We start from the raw sequence: 27,900 nt of genomic DNA on the forward strand, positions 1-27,900 counted from the left end.
TGCTGGGAACCAAAAGGGTAGAAATGTGTCATTCCAACATTTCAAAAGTCTACTTGGAATTTCTTGAAAAAATATATACTCATAAATGCGTCAAAAAATATTTAGAAAGCAATAAGTAATATGTTTTTAGTTTATACTTTATATATTTGTGTCCTAAGTGTGAAATAACATTAAAAATTATTTTCATAATTAAATAAATCTGACTTTTTCACTGTTGAGTCAATTTTCATTAAGAGACTTCACTCTGTTGTTTACATTCTTATTTATGCGTAATGTAGGGTTTCTGTTTGTCTAGGTATTGTTAAACAAAAATATCAATTTGCTTTCAGATATATCATCTAGCTTGTCGCAGAACACTATTATGAAAGATACCACCCCCTTTTACAACTTTTGAAATGTTTCACGGAAATAAAATGAATACAAAATAAAAATTGAGCAGACACAAAAGCACAAAATACATTATTATAATGAATAGAAGCTTGGAAATAATAGGTTAACTTCCAATGCCAGCAATTGACATGACAGTCCTCTATTCCTGTGTGTGAAGTCTGCAGCATACTCAAGCTTTTAGAACTCTAATCTTGGTTGACTGTTAATTGATAGATAAGCTCTGATGCACATCCACAATGAATAGTCAGATTTTGACCAGAATGTTACTTGTTTAAAACAAGCTTTCATATGGTGACTTGAGGGACGTGCCCCTCCTTTCTAATCTTTGCCAACATACCCCTCTTTCTTCTCTGAGGCAGGAATTTACAGTTCTGAAAGCTAATTATTTTTTCTGATATGTATTTTAGTGTATCTATTGGCTGTACTTGGAATTTCATTCCCTGAAAATAATTATTTCCACATTGAGTACATATCTCTTCCAAAAGACCTGAGTGACTTCACTTCACCTTTACTCTTGACGCTGTTTGTATTTCACTCGAGACAGTGTAGTATTGTATTGACAATAACACATAATTTCTGAGGAGTGTCACCTGCATCGGGAAGTGGCGGTACGAAGATCCGAGGGGCTTCAGACCAACCGGGTGCGTGCCCCCTGTGTGGCGCACTGCTGCGCCAGGCACGCAACCTGCGGCGGCACCTGCTGACGAGCTGCAAGTACCGCATGTCGGTCGGTCCCGGAGGGGGTCCAGGTGTCGGTGTTGGGGTAGGAGCAGCCTACTCCCAGCAGCCATCTGCCCTCGAGCCTGAAGTGCAGCTGCAGCAGCCCGCTACATTTGCATCGCTCTTGCCTGTAGCACTGCCCCAGCCTGGCCGTCCTTCCAGCCCACTGCGACCACTGTCTCTCCAGGTACATTTGGAATGGTGTACAGTTCTTTGACTTTTGGAAGGCATTATCTGCGTCATCAAGCTGTCTTACATTGAATAAAAAATGTGTTTACCAAATATCATAATACCACCATAACTTTACACATTGTTGCTAATGGAAATAAATTGTCAGCTGTGAAAGCAACTTTCAGGATACCCCAGTGGAGTGTTAGAGGGCCATTACTCAATCGAACTGATAATACTGGAAGCTCCATCGGGCTGTTTGTTGATGATGTTGAGCATGGTGGTTGCAATTAAACTGACAGTGCTCCAAGTGCTGCAGTACATCACAGGACACTGAAACATCATAGGTATGTTTGTTAATTGGTGTGCTCATGGAGTATGCTGCAAAAAATAAGAGCTCTACTTTTTGCTGCCAGGTGAAAACATGGTGCTGTAAGCAGTCATAATGTGAAATGTTTCCTGTTCTGACATTGGTATGCTGTTTGTCGCGTGACAACATATATTGATTTATTTTGTGAAGTGACTGTTGATGTAAAGGATTAAGAAGGTTGAAGTTTTCTGTACGAAACACAGTGGCTATTGACAAGGAAGACAGTGCACTTCTGATAAAGTGGCAGCATTGTGGGGATATCACCAACAGAAGTAGCTGTGAAAATGATCCCATGTCAATAAATGGGCTAAAGAACATGATCAAGAAATTTGAAAAAACAGGCGAATTAGGTAGTGCAGCAGGGAAAGGGAGATGACCCATTCCCATGGCAGTTGTTGATGAAGTTGCTGTAGCTGCAGCCGACTGTGCAGTGCGTGCCTCAAATTCTGCAGCCAGTGCTTGAGCAGTGTCTTGGAAATAGTCTCTCCCCTGGCCAACAATTCAAGTGATTTTGTAGCGCATTTTACACTGCTATTATACGTGATTCAGGATGTGCACCATATGAAGCCCCCAGATAGGATACAATGCCGTGACTTTGCCTTTCATTTTTTGGCATCCATGGAAATGGATGGCAACTGGCTGAGGAATATCCTTTGGATGGACGAGGCACATTTTACTCTGCATAGTGCCGTGAAGGCACAGAACTGTCACATATGCGGTATTATTTCACCACACATTGTGCAGGAACAGCCACTGCACTCAGCTTACGTGACTGTGTGGTGTGGTTTCACAAGCTCCTTCATTATCTGTCTGTTTTCCTTCGAGGACATGGCACCCTGTGGGCCTGTTAAAGGTAGAGTGACATCTGCACATTATGAGGATGCCATTGTGCAACACGTGATTCAAGCTTTGCAAAAAACACAATTGTGTCCACATCACTATCTTCATGCAAGATGGGGCGATACCATATGTCACTTGATAGGTGACACATATGCTTCAAGAAACCTTTTGTAATGACTGCATCGTCTCTAGGCAATGTAAACATTGTGGACTTCCAGATCCCCTGACCTAATGTGACTTTAGGTTGTGGACATATCTGAAAGCTTGTATATGTCAGGAATGCATCTGGACCCTTCCTGATCTGAAGTGTAGTATACAACGACATATCACTTTGATTACACCGAACATGTTGCAAGCAACTGTTGACCGTGCCATGTTATGGATGCAGCATGTTGCTGAGTTAGGAGACCATATTGAACAAATGTTGTAACTTGTGATTATATTCTAATAAATATGCCGGAACCACCATTATCATATGTTTGAGATCATTTTTCACCTTCTCCTGCACCCACTCCGCATTCTGACCTCTTACAGTGCCACATTTCCAGCTTCCTCCTCCTCCCCCCCCCCCCCCCCCCCTCCCCAGCTTACTCAGCAAGAGTACTGATTTATGAACATATCTACAATGTTTTAGCATCCTCCAACATATATGTATAGCACACACTGACACACTGCAGCACTCAGAGCACTGTAAGTTTAATTATAACCATCTGGTATACAGGCAAGGGTTGACAGTTGATTTCCCTTGTAAGTAAATGTACTTTGTGTTGTGTGTCAACAGGCAGAAATTAATTCACTCACTCACTCATTGTATTGCATAGTTACTATCAAGAACTAGAAATTTCAAGGAGGAGAAATTTCAGCGGTGTGAGAATCGGTATATTTTAACAAAAGACAAGGAAATCGTTGGAAGTTAATCTGTGCACTTCATCAACAGAGAAATGTCTCTATACTGCTAGAAATTTAGAAGGAAATTCTCTAATCTGCTGCTTTCTCAGCTAAACTAAATACCTGCTATTTAACTCTTGTTGGTAGCTGAATATTTATTTGCTTAAATTAGTGTTTTTGATAGGAAGTATGTACCTACATCTGTACTTACTGAGGTGTGTTTGCGATGCACTATCACTTGTTGTGCAGTTCTACAATGCAAACTTCTGCTTGACGTATAGGTAACTGAAATTTTCAATCCTTCAGTTTAAATAATCAGTTAACCTGTTGGAGTGGCTCATGAGTTGGGTTTTTAATTTTCTTTTGAACTAATTGGGATTGAAAGTTTCTTGCTTCGTGTCAAGTACTACCTTGGTGAATGCCTTTGCTCCAGAGTACAGAAATCCAATCCTCTCTGACCCCAGAAGAGAAGGCAAAGTCTTTTAGAGTGACTGGAAATAACAGTTTAGCTGAAATTAATTTTTGTTATCAGAGATAGAAACCAGTAAGTTGTGTATGTATAGAGAAGTGAGTTTGATAATTGCCAGATCCTTACTGCAAGATATGCAGTTATCTACTGTCATAAGACATGAACAACAGTATGGCCATTATGGACCAAAACTTTTTTGTCTTCCACATTCAAAACAACAACAATTGAAAGTAGAGACACAAACGTAGAAACAATCCAGGTACTGATACATGCTGCTGTTGACAATAAGTAAGAAGACATATGCAAGCGAGTGCCTGCTGCACAGCACTTATAAAGAAGAGGGCCCCGCTAGATGGCGCAGCAGATGCTGTGCAGTGTGCACAAGTCATGTGGCCCACTGCAGACTCTCTATGATGGCCATTGGCAGAATATTCGAAGTGTAGTGTGCTGTGTGGTGTTGCGGTGCATATCCAAGTATTATGTTCAGGGTTATAGCGCCCCTTCCCTCCATGGGGAAAGGGAACTTCTCCAATGCAAGTGTCAGGGTGACTATTAATATATCTGTGACCTCTGCGGTAGACACCACAGGTGATGATGGTGGCGGTAGCAGTAAGAGATTCCAAGCTGGAACTGGTGAGTAGGGCCAGAAGTGGCGTGGTCATTGCTTGTGTGGCGTGCACTCACCCACAAAGTACCTTAAGTGAGGCCCGGGGACAAGGGCACTGGTTTTATCTCTGTGTCTGGTCCCTCGACATGGTGGAAATGTGCCAATGGTGGAGGCACTAGCAGCTTGGTCAGGGCTGCTAGGGACGCCCGTGTGGAAGGACCCGAAGGCACTAACCCAGCCAGTGGCAGAATCACCAGTGGCAGTGAAGCATTGCAGCAATGCCTGGTAGCAGGTGCCAGGAGGCTGGGCCCCACAGGAGAGACAGTAGGGAGCAACATCCACAAGGATGGCAGCTCTGCCCCTGCAGCAAGGACATCCTGTGAGGCTGGAACAGGTGCTGAGGGATAGGGCAGGGGTGGGTGATCTGCAGCCAGCATGGGCATACAGTCGGTCATGGTGGTGCACCATCAGTTCATCACTGGTGTGCACTATACAGAGGTGGCAGCCTCAGCACCTGTGGACTGTGGCCAGAATCCACTTCTTTCGGCAGCTGGTCCCCCTGGCCCAAACTGCAGAGGCAGGAGCAAACCGTGACGAGGGATGTGCCGATGGTCGTTTGTGGGATGGGATGAGCAGATGCAGAATATTGCATGACTGGTGACCATGGAGCTTTGTGGCTGGCCTCAGATCCCCCCACTGGCATAAACCTGTAGGAACTCAAGAAGTGTGTCCCTGTGCAAATGAGATGTTCTGCCTTGCCATTTGATTGGAGGAGGATTGGGGGATCAGTAAAGTGGCAAATGCCTTGATCAGTGCAAAAATCGTGGAAGGTCTGAGACTGTGGACCGTTATTGGAGCAGTTGATAATTGTCAGTTCAAGGGTGCATCACCAAGCGTGTAAGGCAATCTGTCAATAGGAAGAATTTTGGAGAGGACCTGAATTGTAGCTACAGCTGATGTCAAAGGGTAATGGATAACTTATGGAAATTTAGAGAAAGTATCAACAGCCTCAACCAGAAACCAGTAAGAATGTAGGAAGGGTCCTGTGAAATCAACAAGGATGTGTTGTCACGAATGCTGCGATGTGGGTCATAGAGAGAGCAACACCCGTGGTGCCGCCTGTTGGGCAGCACACTGAGAGCAAGCAGTGACAAGATGTACAATGTCACCATTGATCCTTGGTGAAAACATGTGCCGACAGGCTAATAACTTGGTACGTGAGACCCCAATGCCCCTGATGTAGGAGATGAAGTGCATCCTGCTGTAGGGTGGCCGGGATCACAACCTGCCTGACAGGCCCATCTGTCGCTAAGAGAACAACACTGTCAAATGCCGAAAGGCAGTGACGAATAGGAAACCCTTCCACTCTATGTTGTGCCTCAACATCTGAGTGAATACAAAGGAGTTAATTCTGATCAAAGGTAGGATCTGGCCAGCTAGGGATCGAGCATTGACATTGGCATGTTGTGCAGCAGGCCATAAATGTATTTAGTAATTATAGCAAGACAGAAACAAGAATCAACACTGGAGGTGATCTGTTGCTTTGTCAGGCAATGAAGAAGAAGGATTAAACAGTGAAAACGAGGCCTTGTGATCAGTGATGAGGCAGAATGTAGACCCGTACAAGAATGTACGAAACTTTTCGAGGGCTTAAACAATAGCAAACACTTCCTTTTCAACTTGGGAGTAGTGCTGCTTAGCGGATTTGAGCATTTTTGATGCGTAAGCTGTGGGACATTCAGAACCATCGTCATATTGATGCGTAAGAATGGCTGAGGCTATACTGAGAGGTGTCTGTAGCCAAAACCAGGTCGTGGCCAAGGTAGAAAGTAGCCAAACAAGGAGTCAGGTGTAATTTAGATTTCAAAATCATGAACCCGTGCTTGCAGGCTGTTGTCCACTGAAAAGGAACATTCTTGTGGAGCAACTTGGGGAGAGTATGGACCAGTGGGGCTGCTCGTGGAATTTGTAATAGTATGCAATTTTACCTAAAAGTGCTTGGAGTTGTTTGATATTTGTAGGCTGAGGCAGAGTTCTGACCATGGTGACATGATGGAATAAAGGCTTAACACTATTCTGAGAAACCTCGAACCCCAAATGCACCTTGGATGGCTAAAAAAATTGTTGCTTGAAAAAGTTGCATTTCAGTCCTGCAGTATATAAGACAGTGAACAAGATGTGTAAGTTACATCAGGGCAAATATGCCCCAGGACAACCGGGAAATCCGGGAAAAACATAGAAATTTTTTCATCCAGGAGAAATTGGGAATCTTTTATAATTCCAGGAATTTTTCATTGTTTTAGTTGTCATTTACTTCAGCACACTACTGCAACAGGAAAACATAAAAAAGGGACTAACACGAAAATAAAACTGCAGTTGCAGAGAAAATGTGCCACTTACAACACAACAAAGCGCATACCCAACCATCTGCCAACAGCAAAATTTGTCAAAGACTATGCAGTACCTTATAACAACAAATTGCTTTTGATGCATCTTTCTTGTGGGCCTCGCTTTGATGAGTGTAACATCACAATTGTTTACATTTCTAACAGGTCACGGGAAAATATTGTGAAGGGTAGTTTGAAAAACGTTACTTTCAAAGTAAATTTCATTTTATGCAAGTGAATTACGTATGAGAATGCATGATGGATTTATTAAATCACAGAGCGTTACACTCTCGTTCAAAACTTGACACTGAGGACGAGCCATTTAGAAAAATTTTGGGCCCAGAAGACCATCCATTTCTGCCATTATTTAAAATTTGACTTACTTATTTATGTTTGATATATCTTGGGTAACTCTTGCTAAAAAGGATTTTAGCTACAGAATTAGTTTTTCATATTTATTTTAGTTCTTTCCTAGTTTACAAATTATGCTGTAACAATGGCAAAAAATATAATTATCCGTTAAAAAAAAAAAGTGCGAAGTAATTTCTTGAGGAATTTCACACATAATTGTCTTAATTGGCTTTTTTATGGAAAAGTCAAAGTGCGTAGCGGAACATGTATTCAGCCAGGTAACCTATGAAATGATTGGTGTGCTTCAGTGAAATATAGAAACGTGCTTGCCAGAAGTATTCAGCTGCTGCAATTTAAACTGTGCTCTAGGACCCTGCCTAACCATACCCTTCGAAAAACATGGCAAAAATGACAACCAGTATTATATGTGAAAGTTTCTTATAGCTATACTTTACATATATTAATTTAAGCCATTAATGTTTCCTGTTTGTGTGTTCACACTTCTTAACAGTGGTGTTGATTTTGGCTTACTACATCACATGTCCTATGCTCTGAATATTGCTCTGAATATCTGTTGTCATTGGCTGGTGAGATTATGTTACATTACCTGTGATTGGCTGACAGAAGCACATCACGTGACCCAAACTCAATTTCAATGCTTCAGAAGCTACCATGCTGTATTTGGCGAAATTAATTTTTATACTTTCTTAATATGAAAATGTCCGCCCCCCCAGTAGCTGAGTGGTTAGAGTGACAGAATGTCAATCCTAAGGGCCCGGGTTCGATTCCCAGCTGGGTCGGAGATTTTCTCCACTCAGGGACTGGGTGTTGTGTTGTCCTAATCATCATCATCATCATCATAATTTCATCCCCATCGATACACAAGTCGCCGCAGTGGCGTCAAATTGAAAGACTTGCACCCGACGAACAGTCTACCCCTAGTCATAATATGAAAATTTGCATCGTACATGTTGTGCCACTATCAAAGATCTTTCCAAAGTGCATTGTTTTTTGCTGGATTTTCCTAAAGTTCCAGGAAGTTCCACACTGGTGTATAAAACATTTCCCATTCAAAGGATAGGGGAGTTTTTTAGTTCCGAGGGAAAGTATATTATCACTTAACATGAAAATAAATGTACTTTCACTCAGGAAAAAGTGTGTTTTTAATTGGGAAATCTGGGAATCTCTTTTTTTTTCCCATGTGTACGCCCTATGCATAAATGCTGTTTCATAGATTCACCCGTCATGACAATGTCATCGAGATAGCTGATGCCTCCCAGAACAGACATCGTCAGTTGTAAAAATCACTGGGAGTTAGCCACTCCGAAAGTGTGGCACTGATATTGGTACAACTTGAAGGGTGTGTTAATTAGAAGTAGCCATTTAGAATCCTCATCCACTGGAACCTGTAAATAGGCTTCAGATAAATCAATTTTTGAGAAAAGCTGCCCCCCCTCTTTGCGAGTTTAGTCAGTAACTCGTTCGGGTAGGTGTCAATGATAGATGGAGCATGGAGCATTAACTGAAACTTTAAAGAAACTTGATGTAAGAGGATGTATGACCCCCGGATAATGTCAACCTGTCCAATTCTGCTTTAACTTGATCAAGCAAAGCCTCTGGAACAGGGTGTGCAAACAAACAGCATGGCTGTGGCATAGATTTCAGGGTTACGCAACTGGTAAAATAGATGAGAACTCAGAACACAGAGAATCTAACTGCTGGGAAGGGACCTGGTTGGAAATGAGGTGCATGTTTCTGAAATGGAAAAACCAAAAGTATTGAAATCATGCAGACCAATCAGTGTTGCGGAGTCAGCATCATCAACTACCAAAAATGTCAAGGAATGAACAACGGCTTTATACATAGTGGAAGACGTAAATTGCCCCAAAATTGGAATTTGCTCCTTGTTGTAACTCATCAAACATTGAGTAACCAGAGACAATACTGGAGATCTCAAATCCACATAGGTTTGTGAGTTCAGAAAGTCACGTTGAAGCCATGTCCACTTGCACTCTGAGAATTTTGTCCATCACTCGCACATTAATAAATTGTTTGTTATGATTTGGAAGCACTGGAGACACACACAACTGACATCCGTGTTCATGTCCGCATGAGCATCTTGAGTGTTGTTGTTAGAACAACACACAGATGCTATATTTCCTTTTTAACTACAGTTGTTGCAAGTCATTCAGTGCTTAGGCACACAGCCCTGTCATGTTGCATGAAACAGTATGGGCAAGATGGGAGTTGAAATACGGCATCCCGGCTGAGACACAGTTGAAATATGTATCCCGGCTACGACACAAGTTGAAAATATGCTCACTATTTTTTATTTACTTAAATTTGCCATATTTCGTGACAGTACCTTTTCCGTTAGACGTTTATAAAGCGATATTAGTCTTGGCTTCAGTTGTCTAAGTATGATTCCACAATGCATCTTTGTTGGTTGCAGAATTGACGTGGTTCAACGTGTTTCCCTCATTTTGGTGTTTCAAATACCAATTCTTCAAATGTAGTTTCTTCTTATAGTTAATACAAAAAAAACAGTAACATAATTCAAAATTGTTTATGACGGCGACCTTCACGTTGTTCTACCGTCAACACACACCAAGAGTTAACTGCCGACTGACTATAGTCAAAGACGACTCCAGCGTCAAAGATGTTTTACACAATACACAAGCTTCCACTTGTAATCAGTCTCTTTGCTATTCTTCGATACATTTACTAATAGTAATCAATATGCTTTCACTCTCAAAAATATAAGTAAATTAACATATAATAAGGCAAATTACAATAAAAAATATTCTGACAAAAAATATAAGAAAATATTCACAATTTGGTATCGACAAATACAGTAAAAAAAATAACATCTCCTAGATCCATTACAGAGTGCAGAGTAGTGCTACTGCTGTGGTTGTTGTTTTGTTTTGTTTTTGTTTGGCACATTACTGTCCTGTGCAGCACGGAGGCTGCAATTGTATGGGTGCCATGTCGTCATCCCCCCGAGAATTGATGGATGCCTGATGACCGTAAACAGGAGGCACTGCGCTAATGCCACACCAAGCTTCAATCTGATCACTTGCAGCACAAGATACTCCAAAAGATTGACCAATATTTAACACTAAAGATGAATTGTCAGACTGTTATGCACATTGACGCACCTTCTTGTCAGGAACCAACCAAGCTATGGCATTATGGACCATAGGACCAGCACAGGAATCATGATGAGCAGCATTAACAAACTGACATTTGTGACTGAGGCAGTTCAACTGCCCAAGCCCAGTAGAACTATTGGAGCTGTTTATGAGAATGATAGAATGCTACACGCAATACAATGACATGCGTGCGTCTACAATTACAATTTGACAACAATCCACACATTTCATTGAATGAAAGCAACACAGGTTTCTGGAGGAGGGCTAATTGGAGCAACAGCTGGTAGAACTGAGGAGAAATCCAAGAAAGGAACAAAGCCTTATGCCTGTTTTCATCAGTGACACCAAAGGATGTGTTGCCGATGCCGCTACTCATAAATCTCCCAGTCTTCGGCCACATTGTCAGGAGCGGGCAGGGTGGTGTGTGAGCCTGCCGCAGATGCCATTGGTGGAATATTCATAGTGTCATGCACCATGACCATAGTGTCATGCACCATAGTGTCATGCACCATGGCCATTGGTGTTGTGGTACATATCCAAGTGTTACATACAGGGTTATTAGCATCTACTTGACACAATATTCTACAGCTCCCTTCTAGTAGAGAAACATTGTATTTACTACAGATGCACTGTCCCAAAAGGTAATTCCATAAGACAACAAGGACTGACAATGTTAAAAGTAAGTTAATACTCTTGTTCATAGAGCAACATTACGTCAGAAACTTTTATACTTTGATTAAAATAACATTGTGATCAGTGTTTCAGCAAGACTAATGATGGGGGTTGGCCGGCAACCAATTGTAGCTCTTTCTTGAGTGCCGTGTACTTGCTGTATTGCCTATTTTGTAGATACATGTGGGCTCTTGTTTAGCATGGCAGGCAGTACACCGGCAACATTGCCCTTCCACTACAGTCTGTCAATCATGAAGTTATTTTATCCAAGTTATATGAGCAAAACCTGGTGAATTGATCTTGGGTACTGTTGACTCCATTTGAATTTGTTATCCAGCTGAACCCCCAACGAATTTTACACAGTTTTTCACTTAGTATTTGACAATTACTTTAGACTAACATGTCTATGTATGATTTGGTACAATATGAGTCTTTGCAAGATAGGATTTTTACTGTTAGCTGTGAACCAGAACAAGTTGCAGTCTTGTTCAACTGTCACATGAGCCGTGTCTGGGTAAAGCTGAGTTTGGACCCAAGAGAAGTGCTATTGTGTTATAGCACACATGCTAGACCATCTACGGATGTTTGAATAAACCCAATGCCAATCCTAGTGGAACCCTACATGTTAACTTTTCCCATTTTATGGTTAGTTTGATGCCTCATGTGCTGCAGTATGTCATTGTAACTCTGTGATTTCTGTTGTGAAGGTAAGATTTCATCCATGCAAGAGGGTACCACTAATCCAATAAAACCTTAGTTTGCCAAATAGAATTGTGTGTTCCATGTAATCAAACTTTAGAAAATATAGCAACAAGATAATTTTCCTTGCATTTGTTCTTCTTCTAGGATTTAATTTGTGAAGTCTTGCATTACTTTCTCTTTGGAGAATCCCACATGAAAACCAAAATGAGAGGATGTTACCATTTTCTGCTCAGAAAAATGAGTCAGTATTGTATTGTAGCTGACTTTCTGAAATACTGTTGAAAAGGCTGGAAGAAGAAAAATTGTCTGCAATTGGAGATGGTTCATTTATCTCCATTTCCATAGGTGGTTTATACTGCAACATGTTTCAGTGTGTCAGGATTACAAGTAATCCTAACAAGTCCCCGTAAGATTTTATGCATCTATACTCTTCAAGTCACTGTGTGGTGTGTTGGCAAAGGTTCCTTATGCTACCACTATAATTTCCCCAATCAGTGTGCCATTTGTGAATGGCACAACAAGAACAATGGCAAGAACAACTGTTGAGAGGCCTCTGTATGAACTGTCATTTATTTTATTTTCTCCTCAGGGTAATTTTGTAAAATATATGTGGGAAGACCAGCAAACCTCTTCATGATGGACACCACCTCTCTTGTAGTATGTCCTATTGCAGTTAGTTTAACATCTCCTTAACACTCATGCCTTTGCTAAACAATCTGTTAATGAAACATGCAATTCTCTTTTTTCTAGTGATCCAATCTGGTAATGGATCCAGACTGACGAGCAATACACAAGAACCGATCAGGCAAGGATTCTGCTTGAAAGGCCATCATAGTTTGCAGAATTACTGCTTTTTAGCAGTCAGATGAATTCCACAGTTTCACCAGGAACTTTTAAAAAATGTCTGGTGGTGGTACATGTAGTGTCCACACAAATGAGTGTAATGCAACTGTATTTGGTTGTTTATTAGGGGGTACAATTTTTGCTGTAATTGTGAAGTAATAAAACCTAATTTTACAAATAATGAGCCAGTGGTAACTGTTGTTCTAAAATCTTTCTAATGACAGATCATCTGCTCATTTGCAGTCACTTCTTAACTGTCATGATCAGAAATGGTAGTGCATTAGTTATGGTGAGGTATATGACCTAATGAAAAGTAGTAATTGACTGAAGTTTTCAAACATAACTACTCAATTATTGTGAACTGTGCAAGTTCAGAACCCTTATTTAAGAAGTGAAAGTAAAAGAAGACTGCTGCATTTAAGCCATTTAGAAATTCTCACCAAGTGTTGTCAGTAATGCAAGGCAGACAAATAAAGTGTACATAATGTTAGGGGACCAAGGAAACATAAATTCTTCATAGTTGATAAAATGGATAATACTGAAAGCAAGTGTTAGATCAAAGGTTAGGAGACAAATTTCAGAAACAATAAAGAATAAATCAGGATAAAGAGCAATGTAAGGCAGAAAAATTCCAAGAAATTGAAAATAAATTATTTTATAGGGTTGAAAAATACAATAAAACAATTCAATGAGAGGATGAGGTAAGTAGAGAAGGTGTAAGACCTGACACAGGCACAAAGGTGCCAGAGAATGTAACATGACAAGGCTGGAGAGAGAGCCTTAGGCTCCTGTTAAGTTATTTGTTAAAGCTGGGGAAATCAGGAAAGGTTCCACTGCTGTGGTAAGGCGCAGAACCATAAATAATAAGAGACAGTCCATACTAGGTACTGTGGAAAGACCAGAATTTTAAAGGAGCATAACCATTATTTTAAGCTGCTGAAGAACACCAGGGATGGTTTCCTTTCAGTAAACACATCCAACACAAAATAACTGTAGAAAACTGTTAATTGTGCGGCGTGTATATGGACAGGGGGTGGGTAGACAGTAATGGGTTCCATCAAGGTCGGCATTACGAGGGCCTACAAACAAAGGAAGGATCAACAGGAATGAGGACCGGCCTTAAGTGGTAAGCACCAACAGGTGAATACTGAGAGGACTGCTAACAACTATGTGTGAAGCTGTATTCTTTGGAAATACCAAGACTCTGAACAGAATGAATACTCTAATAACTTAGAATGAGACAGGGAATATTGCTGTAAGCTTAAGGGTTATATGTGAGTCCAAGAAATGCAGTCCTATGTACATAAGCATGAACTATAATTACAACCATAACTGAACTCTACACTGTAAACATTCGCACACTATAAATGACAAACAAGGCTGTCTTACAAGGCAGACATAATGATAGATAATGGCATTGCCTAGTAGCCATTATCATGAGTAGCATGTAAATTATACCATTATTAAATGTGTTATTATGATAAGTGTTTACATTGTGTCATACAAGAAAGTACTCCACAGATGCACTTATAAATGAAGTTGTATGTAGTTGATAGTGTAACAAATTAGTTTAACAAATTGACCTGGTCAACGGTACATCTTTGAAAGTGTAATGAATGTGTATCTTTGTCTCTACAAATCATACATCTGTGTTTAAAGGAATAGTAATTAGTGTCAGTAGGTACGGTCTCAAATAATGTTTCATGCAACATATGTAAATTAATTGGAGCATTGTTAGTGTAGGATTGGTGCTCCAATTCTATACCTATTTACTTTTTCAGTTCACCTTCATTCCATTTCAATTGCACATGATGTGTCAAAGTGTTGTAAGAAGTACATTCTGTGACGGGGAGCTACTTGAGACACCGTTAACTAAAGTTGGGGTGACATTGGTGGACATGGTGGTGCAGATGTGCTCTTGGGAGCTGCTGGAAAACGAAAGGCAAAGAGTGATGTTATGCCTGTTGGAGAGAGATGGCTGATTTTGGGTTTTTAATGTGAGAATGGATGTTCGGTTATGACCATTGGAGACTTATGTTATTCGTTATCCGGAGTGCAGCCAAGTGAGGGATTATGAGTAGATACCTGTGATTGTGACTTTGGCTGTCAGAGCACGAGACTATTTTTTGTTATACTATATGGACTTTGGTATATGCATCAGAGCTTTGGGTTAAAAGAACTGGTGTATAAAAGCATTTAGTAATTTGAGCAAAGTGGAGACTACCATGACTTGTGTACTGCTAGTTAGGTTGGAAATGGGACATTCTTACCAGATGAACTTCTATTTTATTTCATTAAGTACCACCATTCAGTAGGAAGCTAAATCTTACTGAATAAACCAATTACATAAAATATAAGTCTGTATTTTAGCATACCGTATTACTTTGATTTCCCTTGTCTTACATGTTAAATGATCTTTTACTTGCATTACATAGCTGCCATCAACCATTTGACCACAGGACCACCAAATTAGTGGATTGACTAGTCGCTGCTGTATCAGGGCATAAAGCAGGCAATGTACAGCATAAAGTCAAGTGGATAATTTAGAAATTTAAACTAATCATTATTGCAGTCAGGTTCCTTAGTCTTTGTGGAACATTACTCAAACCATTATGACTCAATTCAGAGTGATAGGTTAATATAATGTTTTGCTGTTGTTACATGTCGTCTGCAGAGTGCCATAGCAAGTAAACAGATGCACGTGATCTCATAGTCAGCCATTGCAGTGTTTTGCAGTGAAAGCCTATGGTAGACAAATCGAGGCCCAATGCATTCTCTGTAAATACAGGATGTATCATGAAAGTCGTAACTATTATGTTATTTGAGATATATGCGTGAACATTGTACTGTTGGGAAGGGCAAACTCTTGAGGTCTACATGGTTCCTACTAGGACGTAGCAGTAGTGTGGTCACTTCAGTTCTAGTAAAAATGGTGTCGGGACAACAGAAAGCATTTTATGTTTTATGTCTTTCGCAGTGCGGGTCAGTAATACTTTCATACTATGTATGGTGTGGATCCTCCTACAGCACAGAGCATTAGATGATGACATGAACAATTCTGAGCAACAGGTTGTTTTTGTAAAGCCAAATTGCTGGGCAGTCGCTAAGTGTCTAATGCAGATGTCGAATGCATCCGCCACAGCTTCGCAAGCAGTCCACAGAAATCCATTCACCATGCAGCTTGACAGCTCAACAAGCCTCCGATGTCCATCTGACAAGTGCTGCGTTGACGTTTACACATGAAACCATACAAAATTCAGCTACTGCAAGCTCTTTGTGAAGGTGACAAACAACATTGTGTGGAGTTCTGTAATTTTGTTCTTGGCAAGGTGGAGTATGACAGTTTCCTTCCATGCTCAGAGTTTAGTAACAAGGCAACATTCCATTTAAATGGAAAGGTGATCTGTCATAATCTGAGAATATGGGGTATGGAACAACCACATGAAATTGTACAACATGAAAGGAACTTTTCAAAATTTAATGTGTTTTGTACAGTTTCATGGGAAAAGGTGTAGGGTCCATTTTTCTTTGCCGAGAACACTGTTACAGGAAGCACATTTCTCAGTATGCTTGAGAACTTTCTTTTCCCACAGTTGGAGACTGATTCAAACGACCTCATTTACTGACAGAATGGGGCACCACCGCATTGGCACCTGGAACTGCTGGAATTTTTAAATCAGAGGAATACTAAATGATTGATCAGTCGCACTGGACCAAATGATTCACCTTACATTACTGGCCTCAAAGGTCACTGGACCTAACTGTATGTGATTATGTCTTGTGGGGGTTTATAAAAGACTCTGTTTATGTGGCCCATTACCAACAACAATGAATGAATTGAGACATCGCTTAACAGCAGCTGTGGAAGCTGTAATTCAAGACATGCTCGCTGCATTGTGGGAACAATTTGAATACTACATTGACATATGCCGTGCATCTCAAGGGGGCCATATTGAACACCTATGAAAAAAAAAAAACCTTTTTGAGATTCCCGTTCATCGAAAAACAAAATTCATTGCAAATGTTTATTAGTTTCAGAAATATAGACATGCCAAATGGGATGATTCTTTTTGATATACCTTGTATACCTCACACAGGGATACCTCCAATATCGGCCCAAATAGTGTTTTGTTGACAGCTAGAATGCATTCCTTATGTTGTTTTTGACTTCACCATACACTGACATTCACATATGACACAAATCGTCACCCCAGACAACCTTTTTTCTGCGCCTTGAGCATTCTTGCATACTGCATGAAGTGCTAGCTCTGGATGGTATGGACACGCCATGATTGCTTTTGAGCATGAAGTTTTTGAGTGTGACCTGTCTGTTCACTGTTGGAGTTTGTTTTACTTCTGAGGAGTCTGTCATCATACATTTATGGGAGTTGACTGCTAGTGATAATTTTCCCCAAATCAAGGTACTTGTGGTCCATGCCCTGACATGGTACCACATAAAAAGACCAATCCCTGAAATATGACATGGCAGCTTTCACATGTGGATCTACTTCTGACGGGGTAGAACGTGCCTACGGTGGAAATAGGATGCACTGGGTGAGTGTATGAGACAGGTCTTGCACCAGTTGCCCTGTGTGTAGGACAGAACTACTTTCAGCAGTCATAATTTATTTTGATATTAATATTGTTTTCAATAGGAATCATATTTTGTGCCCCTCTTCACTGCTTTTGTGTGTGTGTGTGTGTGTGTGTGTGTGTGTGTGTGTGTGTGTGTTTTCTCCTTGCTACACATCAGTGTTGCCTCCAGAATATTTTATCTTCCCAAAACCTCATGTTAATGAAACCACACCACAAAAACAAGTTACATAGAAATTAAATATTATACTTCAGATATAATAAATAAATGTTTTTTCCTCTAAAATACTGGAACTGTGTACATTGGAAAAAAGTACCTTAAGGGGCTCCGGAATGCCCTATACTTGCAATGTTAAAATAACGCTTATAAATTACATCTTTCCTCACAAAGTATTTGAGGTAGGAAGTTGAACTTTTTACAGATTATTTATTGGAATATGGGCTACAACTTAACACAGGGATTTTACAAAATTTTAGTTCAGTTATTAAAGATGATTTTTTTTTCAATTGTAATGAAAATTCACAACATTTTTTTGCAATTTTTTATTTATATATTCAAAAATATACAGTTTTTTGGAAAAAGCCTGTGTTAAATTATGCAGAAGGTACTGTGTAACATTTACTGAAAGTTTGAAACAAATATGTTTGGAAGATCCTTAGAAAACATGTAATTAGTATGAGAAAATAAAAGTTTTGGGGATCGAGCGACAAAGATTGGATTAACTTTTTAGTGCATTCCAGGTCCATTGGATGGACTATCTTCATCCTCTGCAAACTCCTCCTCCAGCTTCCTCTTGTTCCTCCTCCTGTTTACTATTGCTTGTATTTCTAGACTCTTTACAGCCCTGTCTGCAGCCCGAAGGCGTTCCTTGTCTAAAGCAAGCATCGCTCGTACCATGTTAGAACCTATCTTCATTCCCATACTTCTAAATACCTTGCACTTTACAATGTTGCCATCATTGAAAGTCGCAACAGCATCATACACATCAAAGTGAAGTGTTTCTATTCCAACAAATACAGTCTTGGGGATTCTCGACCATATAACACTATTTACACTTTCATTGGGGTTTTGAGTTTTTCCGTGAATACACTTTTTCAACAGTTCAGGTGCTGCTAAGTCTCTGAAAATAGGTTTTATCACCTCCATTATTGCATGAGGCAGACTATGCTTTTGAGTGTACACTTCACCATTTAGCAATCCTTTGTTATATTTACACCAACTGTCTTCTTCTTTGGGACACAAGCTATGTTGGGGATTTTCATCGGTTGAAGAAGTATGAAAAAAAAAAGAGCCCAAACAGCCTTCTTCATTTCGTCGACACTTTGTGTATTTTGCCTAATAGCCATTCCATAATAACTGTCAGTTAACCTTCCCTTCCCATCCAACCCTTTACCATCACTGAGTTTTTGTTTTTTGTACGAAGCTTTCAGTTGCCGAAGTCTTGTTCCCATTCGCTTCTGTACATGTCCAATACACTCAAATTTCTGCACTACAACATCATCACCATAGGGCTTCAGTCCTTGAACATGTTTGAAACTTTTAGAATCACCGTCACCAAGGTAATTAACATATCGCACTTTATCACACGCCTCAGAACGCTGGAATATACTGGCAACACCAGCCACTTCCATTCCTCCACTACTGCCACTATAGTTAGCTTTGCAATTATTTTCATGTGTACCTTTATATTTTTGTGGACATCTACAATACTTTGATATTACTGCTACATCTAAAACTTTCCCTGTATACATACTGGTGGCAGATACTACACCATGAAGAGATGTGTGTCCCCGTTTATGCCAGGTACCATCGAACGCTGCAGTCAAATCTCTGTTACCATTATTTTCCATTACTGCCTCTTCTACAGCGTTCTTCATAGATTCTATACAAACATCTTCTACTTTCGACCCTATTAATTTATTGTAGGTCGTAAATTTGGTTGGGGGATTTGGAAGATTCATGATGCCACAGAAAATTGCACCTGCAGTAGCACCCTTACCAACTGAACGCAAGGAGTAAACAAATCTAATGTTGTGTTCGTAGATTTTGCTACCATTTTCTTCATTTGCAGTTACTGCAACACTGTTCCAAAAGGTGGTCATGTATGAACACTTATCACATTTCAGTTGTATTTCACTAGCAAGTCCTACGTTCTTTATTATGGAGAGTTCCAGACCAACTTCACTACAATGAATACATCTTACACAGTTTGAAAAAATTCCTTTGAGAACCGACATATCAAATATTTCATTCACATCCGATTCGCCCATAAAACATTCATAGTTTTCACTCATTGAACCAAGCTTCTTCTGTGAAGTATTTTCTTTCCCACTTTGACTGCTATGGGCAGGTGTACTTGAGAGGTTAGGTTCACTCACTTGGTTATCATCTTTATTGTTTACAGTAATAACACATACCTTTGGCTTTCCAACATTTCTCCTTTTCTTAAAAGCCTTCAGAGGATTTCTAATAACTTTACTTTTACTCATTATTATACTTCAACAAAACAGAGACTCAAGAAACAGAATTAATTACGAATATTTTCGAGATAACGACAGAGTAAATAAACATGAAACAATCGACAATCACACCAGCGATATATATTGAACCATCACAGGTTAGCCACAACACATACTTTATCTCACATCACTAAAATGTACCTGATGAACACGGACGTTAATAATAACATCATTTGACAGCAGTTTAATAGCGCCACAGTGGGTCACGCCCATGTAGAACACATTTAAAAAAAAATTTAAAAATAGTTGTAGTCTTCGGAATTGAATAAATTATATATCTATTAAAAGGTAATAGTCTGCAGATTCAGAAAACGCAAAAAAGTAAAAATTGAACTTTTCATGATTTTGAGCCTTTCTGGAGCCCCTTAAATAATTGTATATAGAAATCTTTACGTGAAGACAGACATCTTTCAGTTAATAAATATTTTAATTTATCCAAAAAGCTTCCAACATAGAAATTTTATTGCTCAGATTGCATTTGATATATGTCCTGATTACTAATTTTGTTATACTGCCTTCTTCATAACATCAAATACATGAATTATGAAGCCCCTATGTATGATACAGTGCCTCTGGCCATTGAAAACATGGAGGTCAGCTCACAGAAAAGACATTCCCATGCAAAAAATAAAGCTGTAACTGTGTCAGTATGGCACAGAGGTGTCAAATATGTTGATAGAGCACTCACTGCTGTCAGAATTGTGTGTTGATAACCAGCTCCATACATAGCCATGTTAATGGTCATATCTGGATGGGCAGTCATCGAGATGAATGGTGCTCAAAATGTGCACCTTGCCATGGGCAAATGGCAGGGGGGACAGTTTTATGCCATGGGGGACATTCAGATGGATTCCATTGGACTTTTCAAATCTCTGAATCTAGATGTCCATATAATTTGTAGCTAGAATGGTTAATGAGGTATGTTTTTAATTTTCTTTTGAATTAGTAGGAATTCTCAGTTTTTTATTTAATGTTAAACAGGTGCTTGTTGAATATCTTACTACCAGAGTATACAACTCCTTTCTGAAGTTTACGTGAAAATTACTTTTTGTCTTGTATTGTAACACTGCCTATCACAGTTCAGTTCAGACTGATTTTTATTATCAACACAAAACCATTAAGGAGTAAGCATATTGGGAAATTCATGTAAGAATTCGAAGTTCCTTAAACAGGCTTGTACAAGATGTACAGTTATCTGCATTACACAGTATTGTTACTGCTCATTTCTGCTGAATAAACACTTCATTTACATTAGGTGCACTGCTCCAGAAGATAGCTACATAAGCCAAAGGAGTGAAAATATGCAAAGTAAGCCACCACTCTTCTCTTTAGGACAAAAGTGTGTGATTCTTCTAAGGACATAACAAGCTGAACTGGGTTTCTTGATTAGTTTAACCGTGTTGACTCCATTTTAACTTGTTATGCAACTGGATCCCAAGGAATTTTACACACCAAGCTTCATTTAGTGTCATGCTGTATGTCTTCACTGATAGTGATGGCTCCTTCCAGCAGGATAACTGTCTGTGTCACAAGGCCAGAATCAAGCCACATTACGTTGAGGGGTGTGATAGTGAACTCATGTTGATGTAATGGCCATAAGATTTGTTTGATCTGTACCCTACAGAACATGGGTGGGATACTATCGGGTGCCAGCTCAGCACCTGCAAACCATCAGCCCGTAATTTACAGGAATTGCATTACCTATGCTTAGACATCTGGTGCAACTTTTTATTGAGCCGTGCAACACAGAATCACGGCCGTATTGCTTTCCAAAGGTGGACCAACATGCTGTTAATCAGGTGGTCAAAATGAATGTGTGTGTGTGTGTGTGTGTGTGTGTGTGTGTGTGTGTGTGTTTGTGTGAGAGAGAGAGAGAGAGAGAGAGAGAGAGAGAGAGCACGCGAGTGTGAGTGCGTGCGCGTATGCATACTTTATCCATACTCCAATTAATCCATTGTAGCTGTATCGTGAGCAATGTTACATACCGGATGATTTTCATTTTGAGCAAACAAACAATCCAAATTCATACATCTCTAATTTTAAATTTGTTATTTCTTAATCTGGGCAGTTGTGGACTATTCTCTGTATGAATATTTACAGATATATTGCTTTATCTGTCATTCTGTTCAAACAAGGAGTTTTTAGTTGACTAATTACAGACTTTTCTGACTTTGTTATGTGACCAGTTGTCAAAAATGTGTATTTTATTAGATGGATGTGGTTCCACAATGGGAAATCCACTTCTCTTAAAAATATTTTAAAGAGTTGATCCATATGTGTATCAATAAGATATAGGAAGTTCGGACAGAATGTAAATAATTTAGGAGTAACACCTTACCAAGTAGTAGAGGCGGTGAGTCATCAACAGGCACATAAACTAGATTCTAGACAACTTAGTTTTTTGAGCGCTCTCTCTCTCTCTCTCTCTCTCTCTCTCTCTCTCTCACACACACACACACACACACACACACACACACACACACTTGCTTTGTGCTGGGTGAATACACAGTATTTGTAGTTTTTCCAGTTCACTTCAGTATTCGTGTTCTGAGCTTGCTCCTTGTTTTCTTCTCCGGATTTTTCAGTCAGTGATATTTTTTCAGAGATCACTGCTCCAAATCTTATAGCCAATCACTTAGGTGTTTCTTTATTGTATGGGGCCAATCACCTGCCTTCTGTATTGATTTCTTTTCACACTGTCGCATTAGTTTTTTCCTTCCTACCCAGGATTTTTCGTTACTCCCATGCATACCCTCACCTTTGCTGTTTCTGAGTGGTTCCTTTCCTGCTTGAATAATTGAGGTGAAAGGAATGGAAAGGAAACAAGATGGGAAAGAGATAGCAAGGAAACAATAACCTCCAGCTGCACAGGGCATTGCAACAATGCAACAGCGAGAGTTCAGAATTTGTATGGCTTTGCGAAAATGCAACAGTGAGAGTTGAAAATTTGTGCCAGGCCAGTATTCAAACTCAAATGCTCTGCTTCTCCAGAATGATTGCCTTAACCACCTCGGCCATCTTGACACACTTACTGTCGGACTCCTAACTTCCCACTTGGTGCACTGCAATGAGCCCCGTTCATTAACCCCCTACTCACAAATTTCTGATCCCATAGGAGTTCATACAATGGATGTGAATCCTTACTGAAACTTTTTCATCAAACAGCTGTAGAATTATAGATATGATTGATGTCTGTTCTGTTGGACATGTAATGTGAACATTAACTTTAATATTTTAATTGCATCGGAGAGAGCCTATTTTTCTGCATATGGTCAATGGCAGGATAAAGAATCATGTGCTTTCCAAGAGTTCACAAATAAAACACTACTAAGAAATGACTTGACAGATTTCTTCCATGTTTTTGTACCTAGATGACTGTTATCATTTACACTTATTTTTGAAGGCTTGTTTGCTCATTGTGATTCTTCTTTTAAAATCTGTTAGGCTTCTGTAGCCGTCCTGTACTGTACTGCCCAAAAGTATTATTTCCTCATCCACTTCAGTTGTGTGGTCTGGTGTTGCTTCTCAAAAGATTACTTAGTTTTTCTGTCAACATGTATTTTCTTCTGATTATTTTTGTCTTTAGTGTATGGTTGGCTATAGCATCCACTAAAATCTGTGACATGTAATTCATATGCTTTTCTGAGTTTTCTAAAATTATAGTAGCATCATTTCAGTCTAAAACCACAGTATCTTTGTACTGTTATTTTTTATGCTTTTTTTGTTAATTTCGATTCTCTATGTTGCAATTTCCATAAGCAAATTAAGTAGGTATAGAGCAATAAAGCAGCTTTTTTTTCTGAAGCTGCCTCTTATCTTAGCCTCTTTCTTAACGCTTTTAATATCTATTTTTGTATAATGGTTTTTTTGTATCAATTGACAATTTGTCTCCTGTCCTATAACTCTTTCTCTTTTTGTGATGAGGGAGATCTGTCTCTGTCTTTACGTACACAGGTTATACAAATACAATTTGTGTACACTGTATTCCTGTATTGATTACAAATTACTATGCAGTGGTGATCTGAGATGCAGCTTATTGCATTAAATCAGCTTTTAGTTTTTGCAGATTGTTTTCTTCCACACAACACTGTTAATATATTGCAGTTTTCCTACACTTCACTGCTGAACTTCACGTGTAGATATAACAGTATTAATTGTGTATGGGAAAATAAGCTTATAAATCTAATATAATGTGTATCAAAAATGTAACACTGAGAATCAATATTAAAAATTTCACTACAGGTGTATTTAGTATCCATTCTCATACAAAATGTGGAGATTTCCTAAAGCAAAATCTATTCATCCTAGTAATAGAAAAAGTGATCCATTGGACATCTAAATAAAGGCACATAATTATGTTGATGAAATAGTTCTTTTAGGAGATAATCAAAAATAAATTATAGCTCTCTCAAAGCAGATAATTAGTTACCGCAGTAGAACTGGTTTGCAATTAAACCTCAACCCAACAAAACATTATGTGCTTATATGTATTCTCAAAGATATTGTTAAAGACCAAGTGGAAACATTTGAAGAAGTAAATGTATTGAAATATCCAAGACCTTTTTTTTGATAGAATGATTAATGTGAACAGTGAAATTAAAATTAGAATTCAAAACCACATGCATTTATAAGTCGTTTATACAACCAGTTCTAACATATCCATGCATGTGAAACCTGCACAGTAACAAAATAGTTGATGAAACTGTCAGGATACTGGAGAGGAAGATATTGCATAAAATGCTTTAAATTTTTGGAACATTGAAGGACCTTTTCAGTGGAGAGCAGGGGAACAAAGTAGTAAAGGGCATTGTCGGGCACATTTTCATTTCTGTTTTGACAGATATTTGCAGTTTCATTTTTGCTGTTTCATGTGATGCCCAATTTTCATCAGAAAAGTATTGGTTTGTTTCTCATTACAAACAAAATGCATTTTAAAGTTGTATTTTGTAAGTCCACTTGACATAGTAGTCACTGATTAGTAGGCATAGAGCTTAAATAGCTTGTTATTGTTGATAATGATAGAAGCTGAAGCAATGTATTACAATTTCTGCCGCAGGTGGGATGCGAACCTGGGTCTCCTGCTTACAAGGCAGATGTGCTAGCCATTACACCAATGTAGCAGTGTAGCTAATACAGCTGCATGGACCATCCTAGTCCATTGTCCCCATAACACAAACTTCAGTTCACATCTTCAGCTCATTTTCCCCTTTTTCAATTGTCAATATTGCCGAGGCTCTCCGGTATTGGAATAGCATCCCAGCTTTGTACATGATGGGAAAATCCTGCCTGTACCCCCTGTTGCGGGGGTGCTATTCCAGAACTGGAGAGCCTTGGCGATACTGATGATTTAAGAATGGGAAAATGGGCTGAAGGCTGAATTGGAGTTTGTATTAGGGAAGGCACTGGACGAGAGTAGTCCTCGGAGCTGTGTTAGCTGTACTGCTACATTGGTGTAATGGTAAGCACATCTGCCTAGCAGGCAGGAGTCCTGGATTCAAGTCCCAGCCCTGGCACAAAGTTTAATTCATTTCTTCAGCTTCTGTCATTATTGAATTGAGATGCATATGTCTCAAGGACAGTGTAATTCCATCAGATCAATTCCTTATATTGCTTTTGCCAATAATATAAAATGTGTATGACTCTAGGGGCAACACCACCATCCCCATCACCAACAGCAGCAGCAGCAGCAGCAGCAGCAGCAGCAGCCGCCGCCGCAGCAGCAGCAAGAACAGCAGCAGCAAGAACAGCAGCAGCAACAGTCATCCCATCAACATCACCACCAGCAGCAACAGTCAACCTCACAGTCACAGGCTCAGGAAGACACTCCGATGCGAACAGTGCTCCTCCACGTGCAGCATTCACACCAGTCCTCACAGCCGCTGCTGCCGCTGCCACCCGAGGAACGCTCCGTCCAGCTGCCACTACCGGTGCCACTGCTCGCCCCTCTGCACCTTCATCACTCTCCACAGCAGCGACGACAGGAGACGGCCTGTGAGCAGATAGTGTGCAAAGTGTCCCCCGTGCCCTCGCCGTCGCCTGGTCCTTCCGCACCTTGTGCCGATTTGGTGTCTCCGGCGGCAGTGGAGTGCCGCAGGGTAGCGGGCACGCCACCCGTAGCACAGCAGAGTCAGCAGTGAGAATCGTCCTCCTTTACTTTTTGAGGCTGCGGGAACTCTGCATTTCTCAGGCACCTTCTCTTTCTGAGATCACAACTCACTTCCTTTTTGTGTGTCATTTCCTGTGACTCATTTTGGATAGTTTAGCTACATCATGTGCACACTAAGAAGTCTCTCGGTGAGGTTGCTAGTGGGAGTAACTGAATTTATAAAAATTCATTGGTATTGCTAAAACTAACTAGTAGAAAATACTTTTCAGTGGGTGTACACTTAAAACAAGCAGAAGCAATATATGGAGCTAATGATGACCGAAATACTGCATGTAATTGAGTTTAAAGTAATACTATTTATTATATTTCTGTGTATTTTCGTACTTCTGTGTGTGTGTCCATCAGTAGTACTAGGAATTTCACGTCTTGAAGTCAAAGCCATTCTGTCTCCTTGTCAAGTTATTTATTGACATGTAAAACACAAAATTCTTGGTTTGACTGCTAGCTGAAATTGGTATCAACTGAAAAGCACTCAAAAGTGGTTAGAAATTTTATTGATTCAAATGCTCCCATTATCCACCTTGCAGAGAATCTTCTTAGAGTACATAAGTAATAATGTTCATGTGTGCACAATTTGGAAATCAGATGATCAGTGATTGGAAATACAGCAGTTAATGTTGTTGTTTGCATCAGAACTGGAAAAGATGATCTTTCTTCAGTGCACATGTTACAGTGCTGATGTGCAGTACTGTTACAGAAGCGTCATGTCGTTTGTAATTGTGGCAGCGAGAAAAAATGCAGGCTTGAGACACTCCACATTACTCCAGTTGCATGAATAAGTCTTCCATATTTATCACAATAATTTTTTTCTCTCATTTGGCATACTAGTTTTTAAGATCTAGAGCTTACTGTCTTGTTTTCTTTTGGAGGCCACAGATAGCATTAGTTGTAAACTCAAAATGCAGTAAAATGGAAAAATAATACTCACTCACCTATTGTGGAAACTGTGATAATTTGGACGCACCTTGTAGAAATTGAAAAGCCAAAGATGTTGAATCTTGACCTTTCAAAACTGCAGTTTCTTTATTTTAACTAAAGGAACTTAAGTGAAAGAAATAGATGTGAGAAAGTTGCTTAAATTGATAGACAGGGTGCAGGGTGAAAAGAACTAGACAAGTGTGTGCGCGCACTGTCTCTCACACATGGCCCCCCCCCCCCCCCTACACCCCACCCCTCCGCACACACACACACACACACACACACACACACACACACACACACAGAGAGAGAGAGAGAGAGAGAGAGAGAGAGAGAGAGAGAGAGATAGGGATTGGGATTTTGGGGGGGGGGGGATCGACTCTGCTAGTTGCACCTTTTGTCTTTTGTTTCACTTCCTAGGTCAACCTGATCAGGGGAAATAGTGTAATTTTTTTTTAAAAAAAAAGCAGATTTTTAGTTGATGTTTGTAGAAAAAAAGTATAAAAAGCTATACGAAAGAATAATTTCTCAACAGGAGTATCAGTAGGTGATGGAACTTTTGTTGTATGATTAGAGCTTAATTATTTTTACAGATTTCCAGCCTGCTGGGATGTTAAAGGGTCAGCAACTTGTGATACTATTTCAATATGACAAACAGCCAAGTTGCAGAAATAGCTCTTTTTATTACCTGATGATGAATAGTTTCAGGTTTGTATTCATAACGCATTCTCAGATCATCTATCCAGTCATAATAAATATTGCTCCACATAGCAAAAAATCATGACAGCCGTTACCCAAAGGAGTAGCCCTGTCACGCTACATTTTTGGAGAAATGTAATTAACATGATTTTAACCACTATGTGAGGCACATATATTTTTATTACAGACACAGAATATATCAGTGTCTTCAACAGAACCAATAAACAAATAAATGTCTGTATAAAATTGTCTATCATTGAAGATTATAATGTGTGGCTCTGGCAATTGGCCCAATGCCTTTTCATTTGATTCAATGATGAGTCCCTCAACCATCTGGTCTTCTGAGCGCTGTTGGCAAGTGGGGTGCACTCAGCCCCTGTGAGGCAAATTGAGGAGCTACTTGATTGAGAAGTAGTGGCTCCAGTCTCGTAAACTGACATAC

The 27,900-nt window shown here is 39.7% G+C and overlaps 1 protein-coding gene across 1 annotated transcript in view; it reads left to right on the plus strand.

The window, feature by feature from the left end:
- LOC126088448 (transcription factor GAGA-like) overlaps positions 1-26,736 on the plus strand; it is an 84,710-nt gene extending 57,974 nt beyond the window's left edge. Inside the window, exons 6-7 of the mRNA XM_049906590.1 lie at positions 972-1,297; positions 25,459-26,736. Coding sequence (XP_049762547.1) covers positions 972-1,297; positions 25,459-25,812 — 680 coding nt within the window. The 3' untranslated portion in view covers positions 25,813-26,736. The remainder of the gene's footprint in view (positions 1-971; positions 1,298-25,458) is intronic.
- The last annotated feature ends 1,164 nt before the right edge of the window (positions 26,737-27,900 follow it).

Source organism: Schistocerca cancellata, chromosome 6 (genome assembly GCF_023864275.1).
Source record: "Schistocerca cancellata isolate TAMUIC-IGC-003103 chromosome 6, iqSchCanc2.1, whole genome shotgun sequence".
In the NCBI taxonomy this organism is placed as follows: Eukaryota; Metazoa; Arthropoda; class Insecta; order Orthoptera; family Acrididae; genus Schistocerca; species Schistocerca cancellata.